Source organism: Thamnophis elegans, chromosome 3, assembly GCF_009769535.1.
Source record: "Thamnophis elegans isolate rThaEle1 chromosome 3, rThaEle1.pri, whole genome shotgun sequence".
Lineage (NCBI taxonomy): Eukaryota > Metazoa > Chordata > Lepidosauria > Squamata > Colubridae > Thamnophis > Thamnophis elegans.
Genome location: NC_045543.1, coordinates 149,569,530 through 149,597,226, shown reverse-complemented (window position 1 = coordinate 149,597,226; position 27,697 = coordinate 149,569,530). Strand labels below are relative to the sequence as shown.

Below are 27,697 nucleotides of genomic sequence, written 5' to 3'. Positions count from 1 at the left end.
AACCACTGAGCTGGCTGGAGAATTCTGGGAGTTGAAGTCCACAAGTCTTCAAAGTTGCCAAGTTTGGGAACCACTGAGCTGGCTGGAGAATTCTGGGAGTTGAAGTCCACAAGTCTTCAAAGTGGCCAAGTTTGGGAACCACTGAGCTGGCTGGAGAATTCTGGGAGTTGAAGTCCACAAGTCTTCAAAGTGGCCAAGTTTGGGAACCACTGAGCTGGCTGGAGAATTCTGGGAGTTGAAGTCCACAAGTCTTCAAAGTTGCCAAGTTTGGGAACCACTGAGCTTGGCTGGAGAATTCTGGGAGTTGAAGTCCACAAGTCTTCAAAGTGGCCAAGTTCGGGAACCACTGAGCTTGGCTGGAGAATTCTGGGAGTTGAAGTCCACAAGTCTTCAAAGTGGCCAAGTTCGGGAACCACTGAGCTTGGCTGGAGAATTCTGGGAGTTGAAGTCCACAAGTCTTAAAGTTGCCAAGTTTGGGAACCACTGAGCTTGGCTGGAGAATTCTGGGAGTTGAAGTCCACAAGTCTTCAAAGTGGCCAAGTTTGGGAACCACTGAGCTGGCTGGAGAATTCTGGGAGTTGAAGTCCACAAGTCTTCAAAGTGGCCAAGTTCGGGAACCACTGAGCTTGGCTGGAGAATTCTGGGAGTTGAAGTCCACAAGTCTTAAAGTTGCCAAGTTTGGGAACCACTGAGCTGGCTGGAGAATTCTGGGAGTTGAAGTCCACAAGTCTTCCAAGTTGCCAAGTTTGGGAACCACTGAGCTGGCTGGAGAATTCTGGGAGTTGAAGTCCACAAGTCTTCAAAGTGGCCAAGTTTGGGAACCACTGAGCTGGCTGGAGAATTCTGGGAGTTGAAGTCCACAAGTCTTCAAAGTGGCCAAGTTCAGGAACCACTGAGCTTGGCTGGAGAATTCTGGGAGTTGAAGTCCACAAGTCTTAAAGTTGCCAAGTTTGGGAACCACTGAGCTGGCTGGAGAATTCTGGGAGTTGAAGTCCACAAGTCTTCCAAGTTGCCAAGTTTGGGAACCACTGAGCTGGCTGGAGAATTCTGGGAGTTGAAGTCCACAAGTCTTCAAAGTGGCCAAGTTTGGGAACCACTGAGCTGGCTGGAGAATTCTGGGCGTTGAAGTCCACAAGTCTTCAAAGTGGCCAAGTTTGGGAACCACTGAGCTGGCTGGAGAATTCTGGGAGTTGAAGTCCACAAGTCTTCAAAGTGGCCAAGTTCAGGAACCACTGAGCTGGCTGGAGAATTCTGGGAGTCGAAGTCCACAAGTCTTCAAAGTGGCCAAGTTCAGGAACCACTGAGCTGGCTGGAGAATTCTGGGAGTCGAAGTCCACAAGTCTTAAAGTTGCCAAGTTTGGGAACCACTGAGCTGGCTGGAGAATTCTGGGAGTTGAAGTCCACAAGTCTTCCAAGTTGCCAAGTTTGGGAACCACTGAGCTGGCTGGAGAATTCTGGGCGTTGAAGTCCACAAGTCTTCAAAGTGGCCAAGTTTGGGAACCACTGAGATGGCTGGAGAATTCTGGGAGTTGAAGTCCACAAGTCTTCAAAGTGGCCAAGTTCAGGAACCACTGAGCTGGCTGGAGAATTCTGGGAGTCGAAGTCCACAAGTCTTCAAAGTGGCCAAGTTCAGGAACCACTGAGCTGGCTGGAGAATTCTGGGAGTCGAAGTCCACAAGTCTTAAAGTTGCCAAGTTTGGGAACCACTGAGCTGGCTGGAGAATTCTGGGAGTTGAAGTCCACAAGTCTTCCAAGTTGCCAAGTTTGGGAACCACTGAGCTGGCTGGAGAATTCTGGGAGTTGAAGTCCACAAGTCTTCAAAGTGGCCAAGTTTGGGAACCACTGAGCTGGCTGGAGAATTCTGGGAGTTGAAGTCCACAAGTCTTCAAAGTGGCCAAGTTTGGGAACCACTGAGCTGGCTGGAGAATTCTGGGAGTTGAAGTCCACAAGTCTTCAAAGTGGCCAAGTTCAGGAACCACTGAGCTGGCTGGAGAATTCTGGGAGTCGAAGTCCACAAGTCTTCAAAGTGGCCAAGTTCAGGAACCACTGAGCTGGCTGGAGAATTCTGGGAGTCGAAGTCCACAAGTCTTAAAGTTGCCAAGTTTGGGAACCACTGAGCTGGCTGGAGAATTCTGGGAGTCGACGTCCACAAGTCTTCAAAGTTTGCCAAGTTTGGGAACCACTGAGCTGGCTGGAGAATTCTGGGAGTCGAAGTCCACAAGTCTTCAAAGTGGCCAAGTTCGGGAACCACTGAGCTGGCTGGAGAATTCTGGGCGTTGAAGTCCACAAGTCTTCAAAGTGGCCAAGTTTGGGAACCACTGAGCTGGCTGGAGAATTCTGGGAGTCGAAGTCCACAAGTCTTAAAGTTGCCAAGTTTGGGAACCACTGAGCTGGCTGGAGAATTCTGGGAGTCGAAGTCCACAAGTCTTCAAAGTTTGCCAAGTTTGGGAACCACTGAGCTGGCTGGAGAATTCTGGGAGTTGAAGTCCACAAGTCTTAAAGTTGCCAAGTTTGGGAACCACTGAGCTGGCTGGAGAATTCTGGGAGTTGAAGTCCACAAGTCTTCAAAGTTGCCAAGTTTGGGAACCACTGAGCTGGCTGGGGAATTCTGGGAGTTGAAGTCCACAAGTCTTCAAAGTTGCCAAGTTTGGGAACCACTGAGCTGGCTGGAGAATTCTGGGAGTTGAAGTCCACAAGTCTTCAAAGTTGCCAAGTTTGGGAACCACTGAGCTGGCTGGGGAATTCTGGGAGTTGAAGTCCACAAGTCTTCAAAGTTGCCAAGTTTGGGAACCACTGAGCTGGCTGGAGAATTCTGGGAGTCGAAGTCCACAAGTCTTCAAAGTGGCCAAGTTCAGGAACCACTGAGCTGGCTGGAGAATTCTGGGAGTCGAAGTCCACAAGTCTTAAAGTTGCCAAGTTTGGGAACCACTGAGCTGGCTGGAGAATTCTGGGAGTCGACGTCCACAAGTCTTCAAAGTTTGCCAAGTTTGGGAACCACTGAGCTGGCTGGAGAATTCTGGGAGTCGAAGTCCACAAGTCTTCAAAGTGGCCAAGTTCGGGAACCACTGAGCTGGCTGGAGAATTCTGGGCGTTGAAGTCCACAAGTCTTCAAAGTGGCCAAGTTTGGGAACCACTGAGCTGGCTGGAGAATTCTGGGAGTCGAAGTCCACAAGTCTTAAAGTTGCCAAGTTTGGGAACCACTGAGCTGGCTGGAGAATTCTGGGAGTCGAAGTCCACAAGTCTTCAAAGTTTGCCAAGTTTGGGAACCACTGAGCTGGCTGGAGAATTCTGGGAGTTGAAGTCCACAAGTCTTAAAGTTGCCAAGTTTGGGAACCACTGAGCTGGCTGGAGAATTCTGGGAGTTGAAGTCCACAAGTCTTCAAAGTTGCCAAGTTTGGGAACCACTGAGCTGGCTGGGGAATTCTGGGAGTTGAAGTCCACAAGTCTTCAAAGTTGCCAAGTTTGGGAACCACTGAGCTGGCTGGAGAATTCTGGGAGTTGAAGTCCACAAGTCTTCAAAGTTGCCAAGTTTGGGAACCACTGAGCTGGCTGGGGAATTCTGGGAGTTGAAGTCCACAAGTCTTCAAAGTTGCCAAGTTTGGGAACCACTGAGCTTGGCTGGGGAATTCTGGGAGTTGAAGTCCACAAGTCTTCAAAGTGGCCAAGTTTGGGAACCACTGAGCTGGCTGGAGAATTCTGGGCGTTGAAGTCCACAAGTCTTCAAAGTGGCCAAGTTCGGGAACCACTGAGCTGGCTGGAGAATTCTGGGAGTTGAAGTCCACAAGTCTTAAAGTTGCCAAGTTTGGGAACCACTGAGCTGGCTGGGGAATTCTGGGAGTTGAAGTCCACAAGTCTTCAAAGTGGCCAAGTTCAGGAACCACTGAGCTGGCTGGAGAATTCTGGGAGTTGAAGTCCACAAGTCTTAAAGTTGCCAAGTTTGGGAACCACTGAGCTGGCTGGGGAATTCTGGGAGTTGAAGTCCACAAGTCTTCAAAGTTGCCAAGTTTGGGAACCACTGAGCTGGCTGGGGAATTCTGGGAGTTGAAGTCCACAAGTCTTCAAAGTGGCCAAGTTTGGGAACCAGTGAGCTGGCTGGGGAATTCTGGGAGTTGAAGTCCACAAGTCTTCAAAGTTGCCAAGTTTGGGAACCACTGAGCTGGCTGGAGAATTCTGGGAGTTGAAGTCCACAAGTCTTCAAAGTGGCCAAGTTTGGGAACCACTGAGCTGGCTGGGGAATTCTGGGAGTTGAAGTCCACAAGTCTTCAAAGTGGCCAAGTTTGGGAACCACTGAGCTGGCTGGAGAATTCTGGGAGTTGAAGTCCACAAGTCTTCAAAGTTGCCAAGTTTGGGAACCACTGAGCTGGCTGGAGAATTCTGGGAGTTGAAGTCCACAAGTCTTCAAAGTTGCTAAGTTTGGGAACCACTGAGCTGGCTGGAGAATTCTGGGAGTTGAAGTCCACAAGTCTTCAAAGTGGCCAAGTTCGGGAACCACTGAGCTTGGCTGGAGAATTCTGGGAGTTGAAGTCCACAAGTCTTAAAGTTGCCAAGTTTGGGAACCACTGAGCTGGCTGGAGAATTCTGGGAGTTGAAGTCCACAAGTCTTCCAAGTTGCCAAGTTTGGGAACCACTGAGCTGGCTGGAGAATTCTGGGAGTTGAAGTCCACAAGTCTTCAAAGTGGCCAAGTTTGGGAACCACTGAGCTGGCTGGAGAATTCTGGGAGTTGAAGTCCACAAGTCTTCAAAGTGGCCAAGTTCAGGAACCACTGAGCTTGGCTGGAGAATTCTGGGAGTTGAAGTCCACAAGTCTTAAAGTTGCCAAGTTTGGGAACCACTGAGCTGGCTGGAGAATTCTGGGAGTTGAAGTCCACAAGTCTTCCAAGTTGCCAAGTTTGGGAACCACTGAGCTGGCTGGAGAATTCTGGGAGTTGAAGTCCACAAGTCTTCAAAGTGGCCAAGTTTGGGAACCACTGAGCTGGCTGGAGAATTCTGGGAGTTGAAGTCCACAAGTCTTCAAAGTGGCCAAGTTCGGGAACCACTGAGCTGGCTGGAGAATTCTGGGCGTTGAAGTCCACAAGTCTTCAAAGTGGCCAAGTTTGGGAACCACTGAGCTGGCTGGAGAATTCTGGGAGTTGAAGTCCACAAGTCTTCAAAGTGGCCAAGTTCAGGAACCACTGAGCTGGCTGGAGAATTCTGGGAGTCGAAGTCCACAAGTCTTAAAGTTGCCAAGTTTGGGAACCACTGAGCTGGCTGGAGAATTCTGGGAGTCGAAGTCCACAAGTCTTCAAAGTTTGCCAAGTTTGGGAACCACTGAGCTGGCTGGAGAATTCTGGGAGTTGAAGTCCACAAGTCTTAAAGTTGCCAAGTTTGGGAACCACTGAGCTGGCTGGAGAATTCTGGGAGTTGAAGTCCACAAGTCTTCAAAGTTGCCAAGTTTGGGAACCACTGAGCTGGCTGGAGAATTCTGGGAGTTGAAGTCCACAAGTCTTCAAAGTTGCCAAGTTTGGGAACCACTGAGCTGGCTGGGGAATTCTGGGAGTTGAAGTCCACAAGTCTTCAAAGTTGCCAAGTTTGGGAACCACTGAGCTTGGCTGGGGAATTCTGGGAGTTGAAGTCCACAAGTCTTCAAAGTGGCCAAGTTTGGGAACCACTGAGCTGGCTGGAGAATTCTGGGCGTTGAAGTCCACAAGTCTTCAAAGTGGCCAAGTTCGGGAACCACTGAGCTGGCTGGAGAATTCTGGGAGTTGAAGTCCACAAGTCTTCAAAGTGGCCAAGTTCAGGAACCACTGAGCTGGCTGGAGAATTCTGGGAGTCGAAGTCCACAAGTCTTCAAAGTTGCCAAGTTTGGGAACCACTGAGCTGGCTGGAGAATTCTGGGAGTTGAAGTCCACAAGTCTTCAAAGTGGCCAAGTTTGGGAACCACTGAGCTGGCTGGGGAATTCTGGGAGTTGAAGTCCACAAGTCTTCAAAGTTGCCAAGTTTGGGAACCAGTGAGCTGGCTGGGGAATTCTGGGAGTTGAAGTCCACAAGTCTTCAAAGTTGCCAAGTTTGGGAACCACTGAGCTGGCTGGAGAATTCTGGGAGTTGAAGTCCACAAGTCTTCAAAGTGGCCAAGTTTGGGAACCACTGAGCTGGCTGGAGAATTCTGGGAGTTGAAGTCCACAAGTCTTCAAAGTTGCCAAGTTTGGGAACCACTGAGCTGGCTGGAGAATTCTAGGAGTTGAAGTCCACAAGTCTTCAAAGCTGCCAAGTTTGGGAACCACTGAGCTGGCTGGAGAATTCTGGGAGCTGAAGTCCACAAGTCTTCAAAGTTGCCAAGTTCGGGAACCACTGAGCTGGCTGGAGAATTCTGGGAGTTGAAGTCCACAAGTCTTCAAAGCTGCCAAGTTTGGGAACCACTGAGCTGGCTGGAGAATTCTAGGAGTTGAAGTCCACAAGTCTTAAAGTTGCCAAGTTTGGGAACCACTGAGCTGGCTGGAGAATTCTGGGAGTTGAAGTCCACAAGTCTTCAAAGTTGCCAAGTTCGGGAACCACTGAGCTGGCTGGAGAATTCTGGGAGTTGAAGTCCACAAGTCTTCAAAGCTGCCAAGTTTGGGAACCACTGAGCTGGCTGGGGAATTCTGGGAGTTGAAGTCCACAAGTCTTCAAAGTTGCCAAGTTTGGGAACCACTGAGCTGGCTGGAGAATTCTAGGAGTTGAAGTCCACAAGTCTTCAAAGCTGCCAAGTTTGGGAACCACTGAGCTGGCTGGAGAATTCTGGGAGTTGAAGTCCACAAGTCTTCAAAGTTGCCAAGTTCGGGAACCACTGAGCTGGCTGGAGAATTCTGGGAGTTGAAGTCCACAAGTCTTAAAGTTGCCAAGGTTGAGAAACACTGACTTAAAGCATAGCTGGCTAGAGAATTCTGGGAGTTGAAGTCCACTAGTCTTCAAGTTGCCAAGGTTGAGAAACACTGCGTCTAGTAGGCTTGTAGTGTGTCTTGTGCAAGGCGTGCTCCAGAATTAGGAGGCGGGTGTTTACAGGAAAAAATAAAACCACAAACGGCAGTCAAGGCTGCAGGCTTTTGTCAAAGGTTTTGGGCCATTTTGATCAAGATGACGGGGGTTATTTTTAACCTGAAAATGGAGCCGAGAAATTTGGAGTTAATCGACCTTTGCCGCGACCAACTTTGGTTTACGGCTTTGCTCTGTGGTGGCTGTCCACAAGACTTGTCCACAAGTCTTCAAAGTTGCCAAGTTTGGGAACCACTGAGCTGGCTGGAGAATTCTGGGAGTTGAAGTCCACAAGTCTTCAAAGTTGCCAAGTTCGGGAACCACTGAGCTGGCTGGGGAATTCTGGGAGTTGAAGTCCACAAGTCTTCAAAGTTGCCAAGTTTGGGAACCACTGAGCTGGCTGGAGAATTCTGGGAGTTGAAGTCCACAAGTCTTCAAAGTGGCCAAGTTTGGGAACCACTGAGCTGGCTGGAGAATTCTGGGAGTTGAAGTCCACAAGTCTTAAAAGTGGCCAAGTTTGGGAACCACTGAGCTGGCTGGAGAATTCTGGGAGTTGAAGTCCACAAGTCTTCAAAGTTGCCAAGTTTGGGAACCACTGAGCTGGCTGGAGAATTCTGGGAGTTGAAGTCCACAAGTCTTAAAGTTGCCAAGTTTGGGAACCACTGAGCTGGCTGGAGAATTCTGGGAGTTGAAGTCCACAAGTCTTAAAGTTGCCAAGTTTGGGAACCACTGAGCTGGCTGGAGAATTCTGGGAGTTGAAGTCCACAAGTCTTAAAGTTGCCAAGTTTGGGAACCACTGAGCTGGCTGGAGAATTCTGGGAGTTGAAGTCCACAAGTCTTCAAAGTGGCCAAGTTTGGGAACCACTGAGCTGGCTGGAGAATTCTGGGAGTTGAAGTCCACAAGTCTTCAAAGTGGCCAAGTTTGGGAACCACTGAGCTGGCTGGGGAATTCTGGGAGTTGAAGTCCACAAGTCTTCAAAGTTGCCAAGTTTGGGAACCACTGAGCTGGCTGGGGAATTCTGGGAGTTGAAGTCCACAAGTCTTCAAAGTGGCCAAGTTTGGGAACCACTGAGCTGGCTGGAGAATTCTGGGAGTTGAAGTCCACAAGTCTTCAAAGTGGCCAAGTTTGGGAACCACTGAGCTGGCTGGGGAATTCTGGGAGTTGAAGTCCACAAGTCTTCAAAGTTGCCAAGTTTGGGAACCACTGAGCTGGCTGGGGAATTCTGGGAGTTGAAGTCCACAAGTCTTCAAAGTGGCCAAGTTTGGGAACCACTGAGCTGGCTGGGGAATTCTGGGAGTTGAAGTCCACAAGTCTTCAAAGTGGCCAAGTTTGGGAACCACTGAGCTGGCTGGAGAATTCTGGGAGTTGAAGTCCACAAGTCTTCAAAGTTGCCAAGTTTGGGAACCACTGAGCTGGCTGGAGAATTCTGGGAGTTGAAGTCCACAAGTCTTAAAGTTGCCAAGTTTGGGAACCACTGAGCTGGCTGGAGAATTCTGGGAGTTGAAGTCCACAAGTCTTAAAGTTGCCAAGTTTGGGAACCACTGAGCTGGCTGGAGAATTCTGGGAGTTGAAGTCCACAAGTCTTAAAGTTGCCAAGTTTGGGAACCACTGAGCTGGCTGGAGAATTCTGGGAGTTGAAGTCCACAAGTCTTCAAAGTGGCCAAGTTTGGGAACCACTGAGCTGGCTGGAGAATTCTGGGAGTTGAAGTCCACAAGTCTTCAAAGTGGCCAAGTTTGGGAACCACTGAGCTGGCTGGGGAATTCTGGGAGTTGAAGTCCACAAGTCTTAAAGTTGCCAAGTTTGGGAACCACTGAGCTGGCTGGGGAATTCTGGGAGTTGAAGTCCACAAGTCTTCAAAGTTGCCAAGTTTGGGAACCACTGAGCTGGCTGGGGAATTCTGGGAGTTGAAGTCCACAAGTCTTCAAAGTGGCCAAGTTTGGGAACCACTGAGCTGGCTGGAGAATTCTGGGAGTTGAAGTCCACAAGTCTTAAAGTTGCCAAGTTTGGGAACCACTGAGCTGGCTGGAGAATTCTGGGAGTTGAAGTCCACAAGTCTTAAAGTTGCCAAGTTTGGGAACCACTGAGCTGGCTGGAGAATTCTGGGAGTTGAAGTCCACAAGTCTTCAAAGTGGCCAAGTTTGGGAACCACTGAGCTGGCTGGAGAATTCTGGGAGTTGAAGTCCACAAGTCTTCAAAGTGGCCAAGTTTGGGAACCACTGAGCTGGCTGGGGAATTCTGGGAGTTGAAGTCCACAAGTCTTAAAGTTGCCAAGTTTGGGAACCACTGAGCTGGCTGGGGAATTCTGGGAGTTGAAGTCCACAAGTCTTCAAAGTTGCCAAGTTTGGGAACCACTGAGCTGGCTGGGGAATTCTGGGAGTTGAAGTCCACAAGTCTTAAAGTTGCCAAGTTTGGGAACCACTGAGCTGGCTGGAGAATTCTGGGAGTTGAAGTCCACAAGTCTTCAAAGTGGCCAAGTTTGGGAACCACTGAGCTGGCTGGAGAATTCTGGGAGTTGAAGTCCACAAGTCTTCAAAGTGGCCAAGTTTGGGAACCACTGAGCTGGCTGGAGAATTCTGGGAGTTGAAGTCCACAAGTCTTCAAAGTGGCCAAGTTTGGGAACCACTGAGCTGGCTGGAGAATTCTGGGAGTTGAAGTCCACAAGTCTTAAAGTTGCCAAGTTTGGGAACCACTGAGCTGGCTGGAGAATTCTGGGAGTTGAAGTCCACAAGTCTTAAAGTTGCCAAGTTTGGGAACCACTGAGCTGGCTGGAGAATTCTGGGAGTTGAAGTCCACAAGTCTTAAAGTTGCCAAGTTTGGGAACCACTGAGCTGGCTGGAGAATTCTGGGAGTTGAAGTCCACAAGTCTTCAAAGTGGCCAAGTTTGGGAACCACTGAGCTGGCTGGAGAATTCTGGGAGTTGAAGTCCACAAGTCTTCAAAGTGGCCAAGTTTGGGAACCACTGAGCTGGCTGGGGAATTCTGGGAGTTGAAGTCCACAAGTCTTAAAGTTGCCAAGTTTGGGAACCACTGAGCTGGCTGGGGAATTCTGGGAGTTGAAGTCCACAAGTCTTCAAAGTTGCCAAGTTTGGGAACCACTGAGCTGGCTGGGGAATTCTGGGAGTTGAAGTCCACAAGTCTTCAAAGTGGCCAAGTTTGGGAACCACTGAGCTGGCTGGAGAATTCTGGGAGTTGAAGTCCACAAGTCTTAAAGTTGCCAAGTTTGGGAACCACTGAGCTGGCTGGAGAATTCTGGGAGTTGAAGTCCACAAGTCTTAAAGTTGCCAAGTTTGGGAACCACTGAGCTGGCTGGAGAATTCTGGGAGTTGAAGTCCACAAGTCTTCAAAGTGGCCAAGTTTGGGAACCACTGAGCTGGCTGGAGAATTCTGGGAGTTGAAGTCCACAAGTCTTCAAAGTGGCCAAGTTTGGGAACCACTGAGCTGGCTGGGGAATTCTGGGAGTTGAAGTCCACAAGTCTTAAAGTTGCCAAGTTTGGGAACCACTGAGCTGGCTGGGGAATTCTGGGAGTTGAAGTCCACAAGTCTTCAAAGTTGCCAAGTTTGGGAACCACTGAGCTGGCTGGGGAATTCTGGGAGTTGAAGTCCACAAGTCTTCAAAGTGGCCAAGTTTGGGAACCACTGAGCTGGCTGGAGAATTCTGGGAGTTGAAGTCCACAAGTCTTCAAAGTGGCCAAGTTTGGGAACCACTGAGCTGGCTGGGGAATTCTGGGAGTTGAAGTCCACAAGTCTTCAAAGTTGCCAAGTTTGGGAACCACTGAGCTGGCTGGGGAATTCTGGGAGTTGAAGTCCACAAGTCTTCAAAGTGGCCAAGTTTGGGAACCACTGAGCTGGCTGGGGAATTCTGGGAGTTGAAGTCCACAAGTCTTCAAAGTGGCCAAGTTTGGGAACCACTGAGCTGGCTGGAGAATTCTGGGAGTTGAAGTCCACAAGTCTTCAAAGTTGCCAAGTTTGGGAACCACTGAGCTGGCTGGAGAATTCTGGGAGTTGAAGTCCACAAGTCTTAAAGTTGCCAAGTTTGGGAACCACTGAGCTGGCTGGAGAATTCTGGGAGTTGAAGTCCACAAGTCTTAAAGTTGCCAAGTTTGGGAACCACTGAGCTGGCTGGAGAATTCTGGGAGTTGAAGTCCACAAGTCTTAAAGTTGCCAAGTTTGGGAACCACTGAGCTGGCTGGAGAATTCTGGGAGTTGAAGTCCACAAGTCTTCAAAGTGGCCAAGTTTGGGAACCACTGAGCTGGCTGGAGAATTCTGGGAGTTGAAGTCCACAAGTCTTCAAAGTGGCCAAGTTTGGGAACCACTGAGCTGGCTGGGGAATTCTGGGAGTTGAAGTCCACAAGTCTTAAAGTTGCCAAGTTTGGGAACCACTGAGCTGGCTGGGGAATTCTGGGAGTTGAAGTCCACAAGTCTTCAAAGTGGCCAAGTTCGGGAACCACTGAGCTGGCTGGAGAATTCTGGGAGTTGAAGTCCACAAGTCTTAAAGTGGCCAAGTTTGGGAATCACTGGTCTAGAGGACTCTTGCTTGGCTCTGCTGTCCGCAGCCCCCCCAGCCCCCCCAGTGTGGAAACCCCGGCGGGGCTGAGCGGAGGCTGCCGCCTGACTTTGAACGGGCTCTTTAAGGCGGGTCTGGCCGGGAAAGCCGGTGGGGCGGGGAGAGGAGAGGAGGGAGGCGGCAACAGCAGCAGCTCGAAAGGCCGCCTCGTTCCGCACCCTCCGCGCCTCTTCCTGCTGGGCGAGCGAGCGAGCGGCAGAGGGAAGGCGGGCCCAGAGACCCCGCGGCCCGAGAACCCCGCCAGCTGGCCCGGTCAGGCCCTTCGCTCCTGCACCCGCGTCCTCGGCGGGTCCAGCGGCCCCTCCCTGCCTCCCCTGCCGTCCGCCTCGATCCCGGGACCATGGCCGGGGGCAGCTCCATTGAGGCGGTCAAGAAGAAGATCCAGACCCTGCAGCAAGTAGCCGACGAGGCCGAAGAGCGCGCCGAACACCTGCAGCGGGAGGTGGACGCCGAGCGCCGGGCCAGGACACGGGTGAGCCTCCCTGGGCATCGCGCGTGGAGCCCTCCCCGCATTGTCTGCCGAGGCCCCGCCGGGGCTGCACGGCGTCCCTCTGCTAAGCATGTGCAGAGCGCCTCGGGGCCGAGCAGCAGGCGGCTCTTTCGGGAGGCAGCCTCCGTTTCGGATCGCCCTCCGGGCCCAGCCTGCTCTGCGCAGCTCCGCCGCCGCCTCCCGTTTTCGGGCTTCTCCTCCCCTTCTCAGTGGGAATTCCTCCGTGGCCCGAGCGGAAGCCGGCGGCGCAAGGGAGCAGCGCCCGCAGCAGCTGCCTTTCCGGAGCCCGCGCTGCTCTCCCGGTGGGAGAGAAGCAGCCTCCGAGCCTCCCGCTGAGCCTGGCCACGGTCTCCTGCGGGAGACCCGGGCCGGAGCGGTCCGGCTGCTTCGGATTCCCTGCGGGGTCTCGCGGGTGGGCAAGTGAATGCTGGGCTGGCCGAGGACTTCCTTCCTCTTCCTACCTGGGGCGGGGGGGGGAGGCTTTTAGGAGAGATCCCATAATATGTCTTCGGAGCTCGGGTTTGGAATGAGGGGATCCTCGGTGGTCTCTGAGCGGGGCTCTTTTCTTGCAGATGAACCTTATCACTGGTGGTGATGTTAGCTGGTCACCTAAAGCAGTGTTTCTCAACCTTGGCCACTTGAAGATATCCGGACTTCAACTCCCAGAATTCCCCAGCCAGCATTCGCTGGCTGGGGAATTCTGGGAGTTGAAGTCCGGACATCTTCAAGTGGCCAAGGTTGAGAAACACTGACTTAAAAGCATAGCTGGCTAGAGAATTCTGGGAGTTGAAGTCCGGACATCTTCAAGTTGCCAAGGTTGAGAAACACTGACTTAAAAGCATAGCTGGCTAGAGAATTCTGGGAGTTGAAGTCCGGACATCTTCAAGTTGCCAAGGTTGAGAAACACTGACTTAAAAGCATAGCTGGCTAGAGAATTCTGGGAGTTGAAGTCCGGACATCTTCAAGTGGCCAAGGTTGAGAAACACTGACTTAAAGCATAGCTGGCTAGAGAATTCTGGGAGTTGAAGTCCGGACATCTTCAAGTGGCCAAGGTTGAGAAACACTGACTTAAAGCATAGCTGGCTAGAGAATTCTGGGAGTTGAAGTCCGGACATCTTCAAGTTGCCAAGGTTGAGAAACACTGACCTAAAGCACAGATAATATGACCTGTTTTGAATTGAATTGAATTGAATTGATTATATTTCTATGCCGCCCTTTTCCCCCGAGGGGACTCAGGGCGGCTCACAACCCAAGTCAGGAGGGGGGGGGATAGGGGATACAAATAGGGAAAAAAAGACATAGACAAACAATATTGTTTGTTTGTTTATTATATTTTTATGCCGCCCTTTCCCCCCCCCGAAGGGGACTCAGGGCGGCTCACAACTCAAACCAGGGAAGGGGGATACAGACAAAAAATTAAAAAACGACACAAAACAATGCATGGTTTAAAACACACAACAGTCATACCATTCGAGACGGGGGCAACGGCTCTTTAGCCCCAGGCCTGTCGGAACAGCCAGGTTTTGAGGGCTTTGCGGAAGGCCTGGAGGGTGGTGAGGGTGCGAATCTCCACGGGGAGCTCGTTCCAGAGGGTCGGAGCAGCCACAGAGAAGGCTCTCCTCCGGGTAGTCGCCAGTCGACACTGGCCGGCGGATGGAATTCGGAGGAGGCCTAATCTGTGGGATCTAATCGGTCTAGTGGAGGTAATTGGCAGCAGGCGGTCTCTCAAGTACAAATATCACAATTTTAAAAACAACTCAACAGACACACCATTCGAGCGGAGACAGGAACTCGATCAGCCCCAGGCCTGTCGGAACAGCCAGGTTTTAAGGGCTTTGCGGAAAGCCTGGAGGGTGGTGAGGATCCGAATCTCCACGGGGAGCTCGTTCCAGAGGGCCGGAACATCTGCAAGGATATAACCAAGTTCAGAGAGCACCACGGACGCCTCCTATGGAGGAATAAAAAGGCCTGGGGTGGCAGGACTCCCCTTTGTTTCTTCCTTTCCCACAAGGTGTCAGGTTCTGGGGTGTAGGGGGGTGGGGGTCCATCCGCACAGCCTTTCCCAGAGAGCCAGCATCTTGGGCACCAAGAAGCCTGCTTTGTTGAGGGCGCTTGAGGAGCTGCTGTCTTGTGCGAAGGATTTCGGAGCTGCCCTCCAGTTCAATTGTGTCTGGGCATCCTCCGCTGTGGAATGCCATGTGGGTAACAAGGGGGTTGGCCTGCCCCACCCACCCCCCATGGCTGATCCAGACTTAATGTGGCTCTGCCGTGGCCCAGAGGTCTCCCTTTCCATGCCCCCTGAACTCTTCGTGCAGGGCGTGGAAGGGACGCCGTGACCCGTCAAAACCGCCGTCCACTAAAGCGCGCCCGATCAAAGCGCGTACCTGACGTCAATCAGCAGCGCGACAAATAAAATTAAAAATAAATTAAATTAAAATAAAATTAAAGCAAGCCGATTCATGTAAAGGTAAGAGTTAGGGTTAGGGTTAGGTTAAAGGTTAGGGTTAGGTTTAGGGTTACGTTAAGCGTTAGGGTTAGGATTAGGGTTAGGTTAAGGGTTAGCGTTAGGTTTAGCGTTAGGTTAAGGGTTAGGTTTAGGGTTAGGGTTAGGGTTAGGGTTAGGTTTGGGGGGGTTAGGTTTAGATTTACGCGTTAATTTTAAGTTTACCGCTCACAGCGTGCTGTTTTCGTCGCGCTGTGATGACGTCAGGTACGCGCTTTCGTCGAGCACGCTTTAGTCTACCGCGGTTTTGTGGTGGAACCAGGGACGCACTCTCTCCACTAGCTCTGCTGTTTCGAGGCGGGATCCCTTCAGAAGTGACCCCCAGGCCTTGATGGCTCAGCCGGGATTGGCTCAGGCTTCCCTGAAGCCGCCTGGGGGGCCCTGGATGCCCTGGCCGGCAGCCCAGAAAGGAGAGCCGAGTCTCTGGGTGCAAAAACCCCACCCTGGAAGGTGAAGCTGTGAATTGGGCTGCTTGGACTTTCTGTGCTCCTCTCCTACCCTACGGTCTGGGTGCTCGGAAGCGCCTCTCCAGCCCAGGCCTGGTTGCTTCATCCTGGGGTTGGACTGCGACCCCCCCCACCCCGCTTCCTCTCCAGCATGTTGTGTCATGCGCCAGTATCCTGCCAGGCGCCCTCTCCAGAGCCCTGGGAAGAGGCTGCTTCTCTGACCCTCGGTGTGGCCGAGTGGCTCCCGCCTCTGCGAGTTCTTGGGCCTCCCCCATGCCAGTGACCTGGCAGGATGCTCCTCCCTTGCCTGGAATGTGTGGAGGGGGGGGGGCTGCCTCACTCCTCCCCCCCCTCCTCTGAGCATGCAGCCCACCTCCATTGCGATGTGGCTGCAATAAACAGGAAATCCTCTCCCCACCCCCCAGCTCCCATTGTCCTTCTCCTCTGGAGAATAGGCTGCTCTGGGAGGGGTGGGGGGCATTCCTCCCGCTTTAGTCAGCCCTGCCTAAGAGAAAGCAGCAGGGCTTCCTCCCCCACCCTTGCTGCCGCTTCACCCCTCCCCATCAGCTTTTGCAGGAGTTGAGTCAGCCTGCCAGACAGGCCTGCTGGAGTCCCCAGCAGTGTGGGGGAGCCCCTCCCGCAGGCTACTCCATGGAGCCTCCTCTTCTGGAAGAGACTCCAGCTGCCTCCAGGGAGTCTCAGCGGGGTGGGGGAAGGTCTTTTTCTCCTCCTCCTCCTCCTCCTCCTCCTCCTCCTCCTCCTCCTCCTCCTCGGTGCTGCCCCAAATTGCTGTGCCCCAAATCCTTGAGGACCCTGGCTCCATTTTTATCCCTTTAGTGGGTTCATGGGGTCACTTCCGGTTCCAGTAGTCTCCCGGCCTGCCACGCCCAAGGCCTCCCATTCCTCCTCCTCCTCCTCCTCCTCCTTTATGCAGCCCCTGCTGGCTTCTGGGGGCTGTACGGAGAGGCTGCAAAGCCCCCTGGGGCAGCAGCAGGTTCCCAGGCCCCAAGGCAGGATGTGGGATGAGAGAGAAGGGATGGGGGGGTGGGCTGAGTGGCAGGAAAGCCAGCAGCTCTGCAGAGGGAGCCCTGGAGAGGCTGTCTTCTATGTGTGTGGGGGGGGTGGGCTGGTGGGCAGAGATGCCCAAGCAGAGACATTGTGCCCAGGAGAAACACCCCCTCTTTCCTCATATAGCCAGGCACTGCCCTACTCCAGCTCTCCTCATCCGCTACTCTGCCCTTGGGGAGAGGTTGTGGAGGCTGGAGAAAGCGTGGCACGACAAAATCACGCTCCACTAAAGCACGCCCGATTAAACCGCGTCACTGACATCATCAGCCGGGCGACAACAGCGACCGCGGGGAAAAAAGGGCTCTTTAAATAGCGCTTTGAAAGCAAGCCGATTCAAGTTAAGGTAAGGGTTAGGTTTAGGATTAGGTTTAGGGTTAGGTTTAGGGTTAGGTTTAGGGTTAGGTTAAGGGTTAGGATTAGGTTTAGGGTTAGGTTAAGGGTTAGGATTAGGTTTAGGGTTAGGTTAAGGGTTAGGATTAGGTTTAGGGTTAGGTTAAGGGTTAGGATTAGGTTTAGGGTTAGGTTTAGGTTTAGGATTAGGTTTAGGGTTAGGTTTAGGATTAGGTTTAGGGGTTAATTTTAGCTTTAGCATTTACAGCGTGCTTTTTTCGTCGCACTGTGATGACGTCAGCTACGCGGTTTCGTCGAGTGCGCTTTAGTCGAACGCGGTTTTGTGGTGGAACCAGAGAAAGACTGCAGAATTGCCAAACCATAAAGGCACAGGGTAAGCTGGGCATCATCAGCTCCCATAAGTAGACGCAGACTATGAACTCCACAGGAAGGGTAAAAGGGCTTTTATTGAGATTGGCTATAAGAATTGAACCTTGCAGGCCAGGCTGAGGGGGGGGGGCTCCTTCCCCTTCCCCTAGGGATTAGGGAGGCGTCTGCCGCAGCCCCTTCTGCTGGGCCCGGAGGCCTCTTCCACCCCTCATTGCTCCATCAAAGCCATCATCTTCCTGGAGGCTCACGGGAGGAGAGCGCTTGGTGTTCCTGGGGGTTGCAAAGCAGGGATCAGGAATGGAGGAGTTGCTCAGCACAGCCTGAGGCCGGAGGGCTGTACTCAGGGCCGGGGGGGCTGACCTTCTGGCTGCGGTTGTAGGATGGTTTAATCCTCAAAGTGTCTCTGAGGAGGGCAGAGAATGGGCTCCTCTGTGGCTGCTGTTGCCCGTCAGAAGGATCCTTGCCGGGTGCTTCCTAGAAATCAATGGCCTTTGAGGGGGTGGGGGTCTTGCACTGGATGCCTCGGGGGAGGGGGCTTCTGGTATTGGTGGGAAGAATGAGCAACCTGGCCTGGATGTTGGGTCCCCCCCACCTGGGCGGGTGGGGAGTGAACCGTGGCACGACAAAAGCGCGCTCGACTAAACCGCGCCCGATTAAACCGCGTCCCTGACGTCATCAACAGGGCGACAACAGCCAGCGCGGAGAAAGAAGGGCGCTTTAAATAGCGCTTTGAAAGCAAGCCGATTCAACTTAAGGTAAGGGTTAGGTTTAGGGTTAGGTTAAGGGTTAGGATTAGGTTAAGGGTTAGGATTAGGTTTAGGGTTAGGATTAGGTTAAGGGTTAGGTTAAGGGTTAGGTTAAGGGTTAGGGTTAGGTTAAGGGTTAGGATTAGGTTAAGGGTTAGGTTTAGGGTTAGGATTAGGATTAGGTTTAGGGGGGTTAGGTTTAGGTTTAGGGGTTAATTTTAGGTTTAGCATTTACAGCGTGCTTCTGTCTCCGCGGTGTTGTCGCCCTGTGATGACGTCAGCTACGCGGTTTCGTCAAGCGCGCTTTAGTCGAACGCGGTTTTGTGGTGGAACCGGAGTGAACCTTCTGAAGTGAAGGCTGTGAGGAGGCCACTCTGCTGCCGGGATGAGCCTTAACGTCTCAGGGCACTTTTATCTCTTTGCAGGCCGAGTCAGATGTGGCCTCTCTGAACCGCCGTATCCAGCTGGTGGAAGAGGAGCTGGACCGAGCACAGGAGCGCCTGGCCACCGCCCTGCAGAAGCTGGAGGAGACGGAGAAGATGGCTGACGAGAGCGAGAGGTGGGACTGAGGTCCTCTGGGAGGCAAGCCAGGACCTTCCTCTGATCCGCCCAGACGAAGCCACGGGGCTCCTGGGAAGGGCCGGAGAGTCCTTGTTGTTACCGAAGGGATCAGAAGAAAATTAGTGCAGCCCAAGGAATCTACTTCCAGGAGAAGATCCCCCCCCCCCCCCCCACAGTGCTATGAATCGTGTTGGGCAGCCAGGGATCTCCAAGTGTTTCCGGTCTCGGGCGGCTGTTTCAGCATCTTCCCCACCCGATGCTTAGAGCTTTCCATAGACTTCCTCCGCCATGTATTTCGAGGGCGCCTTGGGGGTACTTGGGGAGGGGGAGGGGGCCTCTGACTGCCATCTTGGGGATTCAGTTGTTCTCCATATGCAGAAAATGTGACCTGCAAATCGGAATCTCCTGCAGCTTCTTTGGAGCCCTTCTCTGGTAGCAACAGGGTGGAAATAGCAAATCTTTAGGGTCTGGTAGAGGTGTCTTTGTTGGAAGAGCTGGAGTCTCTTGTCATGCCTGCTGACGCCTTCCGGGCCTCGATGGCAAAAATGGGCTGCTGTCGGGGTGACGAAAGAGGCGAGCAAAGGGAGTTTTCCAGGCGTAATAATCCTACTTGCTCTCCAGTCCCATTCCGCCTGCCTAGATGGCCGCGGAATGGGACTTCGTTGAGTTGCCTGAACCCGAACCCAGGGCTTTTTTTTAAAAAAATATTTTTTTATTTCCAATTTCATAACATACAATCACATGTATACTATACATAGCCAGTATCATATAGTATTAAATAATAATTACATCAGTTCCTCTTGTCAACAAGGCCCAGAAAAATAAAAACCCATTATTAGCTCTTCTGCTCTCTATACACCTCTTTCTTCTACCTCTCTCCTACCTCCTTTCTTCCCTCCATCATCCTTTCCTACTCTACTTCCCCTTCCTTTCTCCTTCTCCTCTCTCTACATTCCTCTCCTCCTTATCCTCCTCATCTTCCCCCTTACCCTCTCTCCTATCCCTCTCTTCCCATCTTTCTTCTCCCTTCTGTTTCCCATTCCTCCTCCCATCGGTGTATTTCCACTTCATATCAATATACTTAACATATCCTAGTTTTAAAGAAATAATAATAATAATAATAATTGATATTAATAATAATTAATAATATTATCTGGTGTATTATGCACAAACAGACAAAATACTGGCGCATAATACACCAGACATCACACTGGTTGAGAAAAATAAGGTCACAATCATAGACATCGCAATACCAGGGGATATCAGGGTCGCCGAGAAGGAACATAAAAAAATCGCAAGATACCAGGATTTAAAAATAGAAATTCAACGACTATGGCACAAACCAGCAGTGGTAATTGGCACACTGGGTGCTATTCCAAAAGCACTGGAATTACATTTAAAACAGTTAAAAATTGACAAAATCACCATCCGTCAAATGCAAAAAGCCGCACTGCTTGGATCCGCACGCATATTGCGAAAATACGTTACGACGTCCTAGGCCCCTGGGTGGGGCCCGACTAGTAACCAATACCAAATCCGGCGAAACAACTGGCCGCTGTGATACAATTGTATAATAATAATAATAATGGTAATGAAAATATAAGAGAAGACAGTATACATGTGGAGTCAAATTACATTAAAATCTAACACGTCTCGTCAAACCTGATATATCCCTCCCCCCCACCCTCCCCCCCAACCCCCCCCCAACCTTCCCTCCCCCGACTTCCCAGAAACCATACACGGTATAGATTTTTAACAGTCTAAAATATATTGGGAAAAAGAATAAAAAATTGATAACAGCTTTTGAAGCACTGGACTTGTGGGCTGCTCCCAAAGGCAGGGCAGTCGAAGCCCAGGGACCCATAGAGCAGGGTTGGGCACTCCAGGTGCTGAGCAGACACGGATGGGCAAGGCAGGAGGGGCTCCTGGGCACTTGTGACACGTGTGGAGGTTGTGGTCAATTCCCCAGGTCAGCAGCTGCGGGCTGGGGTCTTTCTTGACCGAGCCTTGTTTCCCCCCCAGAGGCATGAAGGTCATCGAAAACCGAGCCATGAAGGATGAGGAGAAGATGGAACTGCAGGAGATGCAGCTGAAGGAGGCCAAACACATCGCTGAAGAGGCGGACCGCAAATATGAGGAGGTGAGCCCCGGGGGCCGGGACAGGGAGGCAGCGGCCATGGCCCTGGCTGTCTTTCAGAGGGGGGGGGCGGCGGCATCCAGCCTGCCCAATTAACGTGGCCCTTTTCTTGCCAGGTGGCCCGTAAACTGGTGATCCTGGAGGGGGATCTGGAGCGCTCGGAGGAGAGGGCAGAGGTGGCCGAGAGGTGAGTAGCTCCTGGAGTTGGGAGTGCAGGCGGCCCAATGGGCAGGGGGCATCCTTTGGGGGAGGGGGGATCAGCCAGCTTCCCCCTCCCTCCTTCCCCCTGCGGTGGGGAGAAACACATGGCTCCGTTCTTGGCTCCTGTTTGAGAAAGGATCCCAGGCCTCTTTGCCCCCTGTGCTCCTGGCCTCTTGGCTCCGTAGGGAGCAGATGGGCCAGAATGAGTTGGGACGCAGGGCGGGCCCCGTGTGCGCAGTTGGGTAGCTGACCTCCGTGCTCCCTGCATGGAGGCCCTTCCGTCTTCTCTGCTTGTGCCCTCAAGAAGATGGGCGCCCAGGTCATTGTCTTAGCTGAGCCCCTGGTTTCAGGTGACCCCGGGGGCCCGTCCCAACCCTGCTTTTCTAGGAAGGGGCAAGACAAATGGGACTGGCTCTTCAGAGGTGCCAGGTGGCTCCTATCTTGGCACAAACATCACTTGTGCCCCTTTCATGGCTTCTCCCCGTTCCACCACAAAACCGCGCCCGACTAAACCGCGTCGCTGACGTCATCAACAGGGTGACAACAGCGCGGAGACAGAAGCACGCTGTAAACCCTAAACCTAAAATTAACCCCTAAACCTAAACCTAACCCCCCTAAACCTAACCCTAATCCTAACCCTTAACCTAACCCTAAACCTAACCCTAAACCTAACAATAGCAATAGCAATAGCAATAGCAGTAGACTTATATACCGCTTCATAGGCCTTTCAGGCCTCTCTAAGCGGTTTACAGAGAGTCAGCATATTGCCCCCAACAATCTGGGTCCTCATTTTACCCACCTCGGAAGGATGGAAGGCTGAGTCAACCCTGAGCCGGTGAGATTTGAACCGCTGAACTGCTGATCTAGCAGTAGCCTGCAGTGCTGCATTTAACCACTGCGCCACCTTGGCTCTAACCCTAAACCTAACCCTAAACCTAACCCTAAACCTAAACCTAATCCTAACCCTTAACCTAACCCTAACCCTAACCCTTAACCTAACCCTAAACCTAACCCTTACCTTAAGTTGAATCCGCTTGCTTTCAAAGCGCTATTTAAAGCGCCCTTCTTTCTCCGCGCTGGCTGTTGTCGCCCTGTTGATGATGTCAGCGACGCGGTTTAATCGGGCGCGGCTTAGTCGAGCGCGGTTTTGACGGGTGACGGCTTCTCCCCATTTGGAGTTCTGAGGCAGCAAATCCTGGGCAGACGCTGGGGTGGGGGCGGTGGTGGGTGGCTGGGTGGTGGGCAGCCTTGGCTGTGTCGATCATGCTGGCCTCCTCCTCCTCCTCCTCCCCCTCTGGCTAAACTTTGTGTTGCCTCCCCAGCCGTGTGAGGCAGCTGGAAGAGGAGCTGCGCACTATGGATCAGGCCCTCAAATCCTTGATGGCTTCAGAGGAAGAGGTACTGAGTAGGGGGCTCTCCTGCCCTCCTCGTCCTCCTCTCTTCCGCGCCTTTCGCTGCGCGCTCTCTCCTGCTTTTCAGCCTGTCCTCGGTTTTCAGCCTTTCTCCTCCCTTCTGCCTCCCCTGCTGAGGTTCTCTGGCTGGCCTCTCCCTTGGGCACTGCCCACTGTCCAGTGGAGGCTCAGGACCAGGCTGCACCCCCATGGCCGAGATGGCAAAGGGACGTGCGGAGGGGCAGCTCTGCTGAGCAACCCCTTAGGAGCCTCCCATGGCCTGAGTTGACCTGTGAGGACGCAGAGGTAACGGGGGTGGGGGGGGTGTAGTGAGTCTGGGGAGGGAGGGGGGGCTAAACAGCAACATCTTCTCACAGAAGCGGCCGTCGCGGCCTGGATCACACCGGGAAGGTAACACAACAGCCTCTTCTCATCCCCCGGATGGAAAGGCAGGCTGGACATCTATCGCCCAAGGGCAGGCTCTTCAGGGGAGCCTGCTCCCCAAACTCCCCCATGTCCAAAGCTGGCTGGCCGAAACTCCCCGTGTCCGAAGCTGGCTGGCTTGGGAGACATGTGAGAAGAAGGTTCTGCTGGAGTGATAAAGAACACACACACCCCCCACCCCAAATCCAGCTGATTTTGTGCAGCTCAGTTTCCAGCCCTGCAGAAGGAATATCTCTGGGAGCCCCCTTTTTCTCTCTCTCCACTGATGCTCTCCCTCCCCTCTTTCCCTTTCCTCCTTTCCTTCCTTCCTTCCTTCCTTCCTTCCTTCCTTCCTTTCCTTCCTTCCTTCCTTCCTTCCTTCCTTCCTTCCTTCCTCTGCCTCTGCGTCTCTCTGGCTGGCTGGGACACAGTAAATGTGGGGACCTTGAGGAAGAGCTGAAAATTGTCACCAACAACCTCAAATCTTTGGAGGCTCAAGCTGACAAGGTAGGGGGAGGGGCAGCTGGGGAGGGGAGGGACTGCAAGAGAGGGGGGGGGTCTCCCCCAGCAGTGCAAAGGCCTTGTGTGGGGGGGGGGAAGGGAGGGCTGCAGGCTGCTGTGCCTCCTATTTTACCCCTCCTCTCTCTTTCCTCTTTGCCAAGTATTCCACCAAGGAGGATAAATACGAGGAGGAAATAAAACTGCTGACGGACAAGCTGAAAGAGGTGAGGGGAGACACCGCTTCTCCTGGCCGGGGGGGTGGGTGGGTGGGTGGGAGGGGGGCGGGGAAAGGACTCCGTAGGGGTGGGGTGGGGAAATGGAGGGAGGGTCTGGCTCTGAAGGGTCTGCAGTGTGTGCTCAGTGCCCGGCCCTTGGCAGGGGAGGCAGGACGGATGGGACGGGCTGCTGGTGTCCCCCCCCCCCCCTGTGCCCCCCAGCAGTGGCCCAGAAAAGAGGCAGTTCAGTAGAGCGCTAGAGAGTGGAAAGTGAGGAGCTAACCCTCCCACCCACCCCCGACGGCCGGAGATTCTCACTGCAGGGGGAACCTGCACCAAGAGAGCTGTCAGGTCCCGCGTGGGGAGGGGGCAGGCGCTTCCATCTGAGGCCCCCCCTGCACTGGCTCCTCTCCCCTCTGTTGCCGTGGTCTCCCTTCTAGCAAGAGCAATAGCAGTTAAACTTCTGAGATCTTTGGATCTGCTATTATAGCAATAGCAGTTAGCAATAGCAGTTAGACTTATATACCGCTTCATAGGGCTTTCAGCCCTCTCTAAGCGGTTTACAGAGTCAGCATATCACCCCCAACAATCTGGGTCCTCATTTCACCCAGATAGATGATAGATGATAGATAGATAGATAGATAGATAGATAGAGAGAGAGAGAGAGAGAGAGAGAGAGAGATGGAGAGAGGGAGAGAGGGAGAGATAGATATAGATAGATATAGATAGAATAGATAGATAGATAGATAGATAGATAGATAGATAGATGATAGATAGATAGATAGATAGATAGATAGATAGATAGATAGATAGATAGATAGATAGCAATAGCAGTTAGACTTATATACAGCTTCATAGGGCTTTCAGCCCTCTCTAAGCGGTTTACAGAGTCAGCATATCGCCCCCACAGTCTGGGTCCTCATTTCACCCAGATAGATGATAGATGATAGATAGATAGATAGATAGATAGATAGATAGATAGATGATAGATAGATAGATATAGAGAGAGGGAGAGATAGATATAGAGAGAGGGAGGGAGGGAGAGATAGATATAGATAGATATAGATAGAATAGATAGATAGATAGATAGATGATAGATAGACAGACAGACAGACAGACAGACAGACAGACAGATAGATAGATAGATAGATAGATAGATAGATAGTAATAGCAATAGCAATAGCATAGCAATAGCAGTTAGACTTATATACCGCTTCATAGGGCTTTCAGCCCTCTCTAAGCGGTTTACAGAGTCAGCATATCGCCCCCACAGTCTGGGTCCTCATTTCACCCAGATAGATGATAGATGATAGATGATAGATGATAGATAGATAGATAGATAGATAGATAGATAGATAGATAGATAGATAGATAGATAGATATAGAGAGAGGGAGGGAGGGAGAGATAGATATAGATAGATATAGATAGAATAGATAGATAGATAGATAGATGATAGATAGACAGACAGACAGACAGACAGACAGACAGACAGACAGACAGACAGACAGGCAGACAGACAGATAGATAGATAGATAGATAGCAATAGCAGTTAGACTTATATACCGCTTCTAGGGCTTTCAGCCCTCTCTAAGCGGTTTACAGAGTCAGCATATCGCCCCCAACAACAATCCGGGTCCTCATTTTACCCACCTCGGAAGGATGGAAGGCTGAGTCAACCTTGAGCCGGTGAGATTTGAACCGCCGAACAGCAGAACTGCAGTCAGCTGAAGTAGCCTGCAGTGCTGCATTTAACCACTGCGCCACCTCGGCTCTTTCTGTGGCCTGACCACTCAGAGCTGCTGCCCTTCCTTCCCAGGCTGCAGGAGGTTTACATACCGTAGGGGCCTGGGGGAGCTCTGCTGAGCCCCCTGCCTCCCGCATGCCCTGGCCCAGGCCAGTCCCGGAAGCCCCGAAGGGTGTGCCAGGCCACCCGCGCTTCCTTACCCAGAGCGAGAGGATGAAAGGGGGCGGGGGGGCAAACAGGAGGCAGCGGATGTTTTCCTAGGGATGAAGGACATCTCTGCCCTCGCCTGGCATGGCCAGAGCCCTGTTCCTGGGCAGGGTGGACTGGCAGAACCAGCGCTTGTGCCTGCCCTGATTCTCTCTAGCCTCGTCCTGCCCGACGGGAAGCAGGGAGCAGGGAGGAGAAGGTGAAACTCAAGGGAGCCAAGGGAGGGGTCATGGCCTACTTTGGAGGTCTCAAATGGGGAGTCAGGAATGCCCCTTTCTCCGGGGAGGGGGGGTTTGGGCCTTCTGGGCCATTGTAAACTCCTTTCCTCTCCCTGCCCCTTCTCCCACCCACCCCGCCCTCCCCCAGGCTGAGACTCGGGCAGAATTTGCCGAGAGGTCTGTGGCGAAGTTGGAGAAAACCATTGATGATCTAGAAGGTAAGCTCCCCTTCTTCCCCCTTAGTGCTTGGCCTGGGGGGGGGGTGTCGATGCCTGCAGGCAGCTATGGAGTGGGGGGGGCTATGGTGAGACATCAGTGCCTCCGCGCAAGAGTCCCCCCCGCTTCCCCTCTTCCTTCCTCTCACTTTCACTCTTTTCTCCTTCCACCTCCTCCTCCTCCTCCTCACCACTGCCTGGCTGTCTCTCACACCCCCTGCCTCACGTCCACCCTCTCTGCACGCTGCCTGCAGACGAGGTCTATGCCCAGAAGATGAAGTACAAGGCCATCAGCGAGGAGCTGGACAATGCGCTGAATGACATCACCTCCCTCTGAGCCCCAGCACGGCCGCACTGCCCTGCCCGGCCACCCCCTGGCACCCCCCACCTTCTGCAGATGCCTTGTCAGCACTCTCCCCTTCCCCCCACTTCTCCACCCGTTGGGGGGGACGATGGGGTGACGGGGTGGGGGGGATTTCCATGGAGGGAGCTGGGCTCTTCTGTACCCAAGTGCCTTAGGGCTGCACTCTGGGGGGGCTGGCTGTGCCAAGAAAGCAGCCTGCCTTATGTGGGGTGGGAGATTCGGTGGGCCGGGGAAAGGCCCCTGCCTGGGTAGGACGGGAGGGCGACAGACCCCAGGCCCCTGCCGGAACCTCCTGGCTCTGCTTGTCCCTCCCCCTTGCCTGTCTTCCATGTTCTGTTCTCATCTTCTTCGTTTCAATAAACATCTCTCAAGCTCTCCTCCTCCTCCTCTCTCCATTTCTGCCTCTTCATTTGGTTGCGTCCATCAAGCCTCATGACCATCGGTCTTGCCGCCCACCCCCCCCACTCACCCTTTTGGGCCAAGTGGAGGGTGGGGGAGGAAGGGGGCCCAGGATTCCTTGCCAGCAACCCGTCTCAGGTTTCTCCGACTTGGGCTTCCCAGGGTGGAGGGTGAGGACCCAGATGAGGTCCAGGCAAAGCGTGGGAGGGGGGAGAACAGGTCCAGCCGTTCCAGGCTCAGCTGTCTGCCAGTGCACCAGATGCGGGAGCCCAGCTGCCTTCCCTCCCGTGGGGGCAGCAGTGAGAATCGGTCAGGGCTGTTTCCAGAACGACACCCTGGCACCCCGTAGCAGCACCTGCATTAAGGGAGATGTTTCCTGCAGTTGTTCGAGGGGACCAAGGTGGAAATCGGGGGTGGGGGGGGTGTTGATTGACTGATTGTCCCAGAAGAGCAGCAGCCTTCTCTGGAGGTCTAGGAGAGGCTTTGGGGAGGCAGGGTGAACGGGGCACCTGGCCTCCCCGGTTTCTGTTTTCCTCTGCACTGACGGCTGTGTCTTCCTTCCTTCCTTCCCTCCTTTCTTCTCTCTTTCTCGCCACCACCGACGCCTCTAGCACGCTTCCAGCAGGAGGCAGAGAAAAACCATCTCCTTGCTAGAGAACTCCGGCTGGTACTCAACGGCCTCCACAACTGAGTTAGCCTACCGGGAGGGTCACTCCTGCCCCCCCCCCCCCCAGGGGTGGACGGGGCTGGAGCAACACTTGGCAGCCGGTGCTGTGTGTCCCTGTGGGAGGGCGAAGGGCTCATTGCCCAGGTGGCATCCAGGAAAGAGGGAAAAACCTTGGTTCTCTGCCAGCCCGGCAGCAGACGCTTGGGGGGGGGAGGGGGAGGTGCCCAGGGATGGCTTGTTCCTGGTGGGGAGGGCATGAACTGCACACAGCATTGCTGCTGGGGAGGGGGGCACCTGGAAAGGAGCATCTACTTGGGCTGGAGAACTCAGGGGTGGGGCACAATCCTGGGTTTCCCCACCTTCTTTGAGCAGCTGCCGCCCTCTCGCTGTCTTGGCACTCTCAGCCACCTGTGATGCACTGCTGGTGGCGTGGGCTTGGCCTGGCCTTCTCTTAGCAACCAAGGGGGAGAAGGCTGCCCACTGGCATCTTGGGCAGCCCCTTCTAAGTATCCTGGCATCCTTGTAGCTGCTGCTCTTCTTCAGAAGACCCGAGACTGACATGCCCCTTGGGTGTGTGTGTGTGTGTCTGTTTGTGTGTGCCTTCCTTTCTTCCTCTCACTCGGACGGCGCTCAACCTGGCTGTGCGCTTGCTGTGCGTGGTGTGTCCGTTGCGTGCCTTGTGTTTACAGAGAACCTGGCCAGTGCCAAAGAGGAGAACGTCGGCATCCACCAGGTCCTGGACCAAACTCTTCTCGAACTGAACAATCTCTGAGGGGCTGCGCTTCCCCCCCTCTGCTTCCCCGCCCCCCCACCTGCACCTCTGGGAGGAAGGACGGCCTCCTGCAGCCCAGGCTGTGGCCATTCCATGTCCAGCTGGTGCAGCGCCTCACTTCCCAGTGCAGATATTAAATCAAGCTGACCAGCCAG

At 53.1% G+C, this 27,697-nt stretch overlaps 1 protein-coding gene across 6 annotated transcripts in view; it reads left to right on the top strand.

The window, feature by feature from the left end:
* Window positions 1–27,697, top strand: part of TPM2 (tropomyosin 2) — a 36,527-nt gene extending 8,830 nt beyond the window's left edge. Inside the window, exons 1-8 of one of the 6 annotated variants that reach the window (XM_032213574.1) lie at window positions 11,683–12,025; window positions 17,952–18,085; window positions 20,110–20,227; window positions 20,341–20,411; window positions 21,748–21,823; window positions 22,902–22,964; window positions 25,274–25,343; window positions 25,595–26,081. In XM_032213574.1, the coding sequence (XP_032069465.1) occupies window positions 11,894–12,025; window positions 17,952–18,085; window positions 20,110–20,227; window positions 20,341–20,411; window positions 21,748–21,823; window positions 22,902–22,964; window positions 25,274–25,343; window positions 25,595–25,677 (747 nt within the window). In that variant the 5' untranslated portion in view covers window positions 11,683–11,893 and the 3' untranslated portion in view covers window positions 25,678–26,081. Of the gene's footprint in view, window positions 1–11,682; window positions 12,026–17,951; window positions 18,086–20,109; window positions 20,228–20,340; window positions 20,412–21,747; window positions 21,824–22,670; window positions 22,747–22,901; window positions 22,965–25,273; window positions 25,344–25,594; window positions 26,082–27,459 lie in introns of those variants that run through there. The other 5 variants (XM_032213573.1, XM_032213576.1, XM_032213571.1 and 2 more) reach the window with 5 other exon arrangements.